General features: G+C 46.4%; 1 protein-coding gene across 1 annotated transcript in view; it reads right to left on the bottom strand.

Annotated features, from left to right (window-relative positions):
* Nucleotides 1-2,356, bottom strand: part of LOC104490011 (pantetheinase-like) — a 7,690-nt gene extending 5,334 nt beyond the window's left edge. Inside the window, 4 exon segments of the mRNA XM_010132237.1 lie at nt 401-593; nt 1,883-1,953; nt 1,956-2,036; nt 2,141-2,356. Coding sequence (XP_010130539.1) covers nt 401-593; nt 1,883-1,953; nt 1,956-2,036; nt 2,141-2,356 — 561 coding nt within the window.
* Between the last annotated feature and the right edge of the window lie 400 nt (nt 2,357-2,756).

Genomic DNA, 2,756 nt, shown 5'->3' on the forward strand with positions numbered 1-2,756 from the left:
AAAAAAAAAAAGAGGACAGGAAAGGGCCTGTCCTCCTTAAATCAGATTACATCTAATACAGATGCAGATAAACACTTTAAAATCCTGGAATGTGAAGGGGTAGTTTGGTGAAAACCTGGCACTGAAAACTAAAGCTGCTTAAGCAGCAGAATTTCTAATAATAGGGCGTTAATGAACTGAGGAAGTCAACCAAAACCATATGCCACTAAACTGGGCCTGAGCAATCATTTTTCACTGTAGTCTGTATTGAGTCAACCCTTTATAGCAAGAGAGATTCTCTGAAATTGTAAACAGAAGCATAGATCCGCCATGGGCCAACGACTGGCATTGAATTCTCTTGCCAGATGGATTTTGGACATTGTGGAAAAATAGCTGCTGACTTTGCAAGACCACTTTATACCTTGTGGTAACGAGCCACCAGTTTCCCCTCTGGGTCAAAGACAACATCCGTGTTGTACTGATAGCGACCGTCACTGGGGCAGCCGGGATCACTGGAGTTACACGCCTTCTTGTCCCCGATGTTTGCAACCACATAGATGGAGTGATTCCTGGCCATGCAGCTGAGTCGTTCCTGTGCTGGTGCTGGACCAAATCTAATGTATTTTAGGGAAAAAGAAAAACACCCATCAAAACCCCCAAAAAGACTAACAAAAGCTGTGCTCTTAGTGGTGTTCACCACTGGAGTGCTGAGGGCACGCCGGCAGCACCTCTGATCCTGCAGTCGTGGCAGGTCCCTTCCCACACCTTGGGGTAGGTCCTGGAGCCCTCTTGTCACCGTCTGGAGGGACATGCTGCCCCTGGGCTGCCTGCCAGCACCCCTCGGTACCTGGGATGTGCTCTGCAGCAAGCAGATAATCCTAGGGCTGCGACGGCAGGTGTTACATTGCCACAAGCCACTACTGAAAACTCTGATTCAGAACAATGAAGAGACACACAGATCACCTTCACAAAAACTAACTGTGTGAAGAACTGGAATGAAGACTTGCTTAGACACGCTGCCACCCCACAGCCCACATTCACTGAAAGATGCTGTATATTTTAGCTACTTATGTCTCAGTAAGAAGTTGCACAGACTGCACTTCTCACTGTGAATCTTCTTCTCGGGACCGTTGAGGAGTTACATCCTCACAGATGTTAGAACACCGAGCAGATGCAGAAAGCCGTGGTGAAAAAGGCAGACCGCAGTTGTAGTTCCATGGCTGAGCACTTATTGCATGCCCTATGGATCTGAAGTCCAGTGCCCAACTATAGGTTAGCTTGTCCCTGCTGGAACATGGTGTTTGGATGACAGATCATGTTCTACAGAACAGATACGCCAGCAGCTCAGACTTGATCTGATCTTAGCTGTGAAAAACTCAAAGTTTCTGGGTTCGTATCACTCAGAGGTTTGCACTGACCACTGACCTCATCACCTCTGTTATTAGCTGCTCAGAAGGTAGTTCTTGGCTGTCCTCAAAAATGGTATGTGTGCTTTTGTTTGAACACAGCAAACCAACAAAACAAATAAAAACAAATATTGAAAATTTACAATCATTTCTATTCAAAATAGTGAGAAAAAGCTGAAAGCAGAATGAGAAGCAGCATCAAAAGCATCAAAGCTTTTCCAAATGCAAAAAAACGCCACAAATCATATAGCAACCCAAATTCTATATATTGTTTGAATTTCTCTTCAAAATGTCTATTTCAAAAACCATATTTTCTAAACCAGGTTCCCTTGTCAATTAGTCATGGACATGCCATTTATTTTATCATATAATTACCTTCATATGCAACTTTAATTGAAAAAAGCACGTCAAAAGCATTAATAGTTCTTAGTCATTTACTGGGAGCAGTAAATGAGACACTAGTTTGAAACCACGTAAGTCACGGCAGAAGAAATCACCTGGTGGGGTCGGTGCAGGGAATCCAGTCCACCGCTGGATCAGGGATATCCTCCAGGTAGGGGGAGATGGTCCCCCGGGGGGGGGGTGGGTGTTTTCCCTCGAAAACCCCCAGCCGTAGATGCCGTCTTCAGGAGTCACAATGATGTGGGTGCCCTGACACAACAGGCTCCGTTAAGAATTCACCCACCCCAGACAATCAGGAGGGTCAGCAGGAGCAGAACACACCAATTGAAACAGCGCTCCCAATACACTAGTACCTGCTGGGCGGCTTCCTTGATGGCCCCTTCCAAGACATCCATGTTTTTGTTCATCAGGGCCAAAGCATCGTGGGGAGAAACGGGCTCAGCAGTGGCGGCATCGGGCAGGATGACGGCGTGCTCGTAGACAGCTGCGATGAAGGTGTCGGCGGCGAGGGCCTGAAGGACTGCGAGTGCAAACACCGCAGTGCGCAGGAGAGGCTGGGGAGGGAGCATGGCTGGTGCCTCGCAGCTCCTAGGATGCTCTGAGTTGTGGACAAACGGTGCAAAAGGAGCATGCATAGAAAGGAGGGACAAAGTTTAACTCTGGAGGGGAGAGGAAGGCTGGTCTGTTAAAGTGTCACTAGCATCTCTAGTGACATACAGGAAGGTATAACACAAGTACACAGGAAGGATATCACAACTAAACAAGACTAAAAACCTGGGCAATGCCAAGACTAATTGTGCCAATATCAAAATAAGTCATTAAACACGTGGCTAGAAAGAACGGTCCAATTTTTGTTATCTTTTCTCTGTAATTGATCTCAATAGACTTTTGCTATCTACTCCTATGTTGGCTGAACTGATACCCAGGTGAAAGGTGGATGTGTCACCCCTGTGTTTGGTGAAGTTTGAG

The sequence above is a fragment of the Buceros rhinoceros genome, unplaced genomic scaffold, assembly GCF_000710305.1.
Source record: "Buceros rhinoceros silvestris isolate BGI_N320 unplaced genomic scaffold, ASM71030v1 scaffold39002, whole genome shotgun sequence".
Lineage (NCBI taxonomy): Eukaryota > Metazoa > Chordata > Aves > Bucerotiformes > Bucerotidae > Buceros > Buceros rhinoceros.